At 64.0% G+C, this 1,096-nt stretch overlaps 1 protein-coding gene across 4 annotated transcripts in view; it reads right to left on the bottom strand.

Moving 5' to 3' along the window:
* Positions 1 to 348: 348 nt before the first annotated feature.
* The window catches only part of CACNB1 (calcium voltage-gated channel auxiliary subunit beta 1), an 8,817-nt gene continuing 8,069 nt past the window's right edge, over positions 349 to 1,096 (bottom strand). For 2 of the 4 annotated variants that reach the window (XM_057388347.1, XM_057388346.1), the window contains 2 exons: positions 578 to 658; positions 349 to 486 (listed from right to left, as the gene is read on the bottom strand). In XM_057388347.1, coding sequence (XP_057244330.1) covers positions 424 to 486; positions 578 to 658 — 144 coding nt within the window. In that variant the 3' untranslated portion in view covers positions 349 to 423. Of the gene's footprint in view, positions 487 to 577; positions 659 to 833; positions 854 to 1,096 lie in introns of all 4 variants that reach the window. The other 2 variants (XM_057388345.1, XM_057388344.1) reach the window with 2 other exon arrangements.

Raw genomic sequence — 1,096 nt, 5'->3', positions numbered from 1 at the left:
CCCAAACTCGGGGCTGGTGGAGCTGGAGGAGCAGAACCCACCCCGCTCAGGGTTTTCCTGTGGGTTCCTCTGTGATTTTAGGGGTTCCACCAAGATTAGGGTCCTCTCATGGATTTAGGGGTCTTTCCATGGGTTTAAGGGTCCCCTCATGGTTTTAACATTCCCTCTGTGGGGTTAGGGSTCCCCATGTGGATTTTGGGGTCCTCACATGGGTTTAGTGTTCCCTCTATGGGTTTAGGGGTCCCTACATGGATTTAGGGGTCCCTCCATTGGTTGAGGGGTTCCCACATGGATTTAGGGTTTCCCTTATGGGGTTGGGGCTCCTCACATGGATTTAGGTATCCCCTATGGGTTTATGGGTTCCCACGCGGATTTAGGGTTCCCTCTATGGTTTTGGGGTCCCTGGCCATGCAGCCTCCCCCCTCACCTGCCATCGAAGCGATGCTTCAGGAAATCAAACAGCGCTTTCTGCATCATGTCCGTGACCTGGGGAGGGGGACAGCGGGGAGGGAGGGACAATGTGGGGCTGGGGTCCCCCCCCGAACCCCCCCAACACCGCCCCCATCCCCCCGCTCACCTCATAACCCTTCAGCGACGGCCCCACGAGGATGATGGGGCGCATGGAGGGCACCACGTCGTACGGGGGCACGTGCTCGGTCTGGGGACAGAGCTGGGTGTCACCAGGGCCGGCTTTGGGGTGGGGTGGGGACACGGGGCATGCTCGGCTTAACCCCCCGCGGGGGCAGCTCCGGGGGTTTTGGGGGGGCAGCAAGCGGGGGGCACCCCCGACCCCCCTCCCCGCGGGCCCTCCCGGGGGTCCTGGCGCTACTCACCGACTTCTGCTTCTGCTTCGCTACGTCCCGGGGGGGCCACGGGGGCCGGGGGGCGAGAGGAGACAAACAAGGCATGCGTGTTACCCGCGGGCACGGGGCACCGGGGGGCGCGGGGACACGGGGGTGACCCCCGGGGTSAGCCAGGGACAGGGGRGTGACCYCCGGGAGTGACACGGAGACATGGGTGTGACACCCGGGAGTGAGCCAGGGACACCGGTGTGACCCAGGGACATGGGTGTGACCCCTGGTGTGACACAGAGACA

The sequence above is a fragment of the Malurus melanocephalus genome, unplaced genomic scaffold (genome assembly GCF_030028575.1).
Source record: "Malurus melanocephalus ecotype Western Australia unplaced genomic scaffold, MMel_1.1 scaffold_1816, whole genome shotgun sequence".
NCBI lineage: Eukaryota > Metazoa > Chordata > Aves > Passeriformes > Maluridae > Malurus > Malurus melanocephalus.
This window is presented reverse-complemented; position numbering and strand designations above follow the sequence as displayed.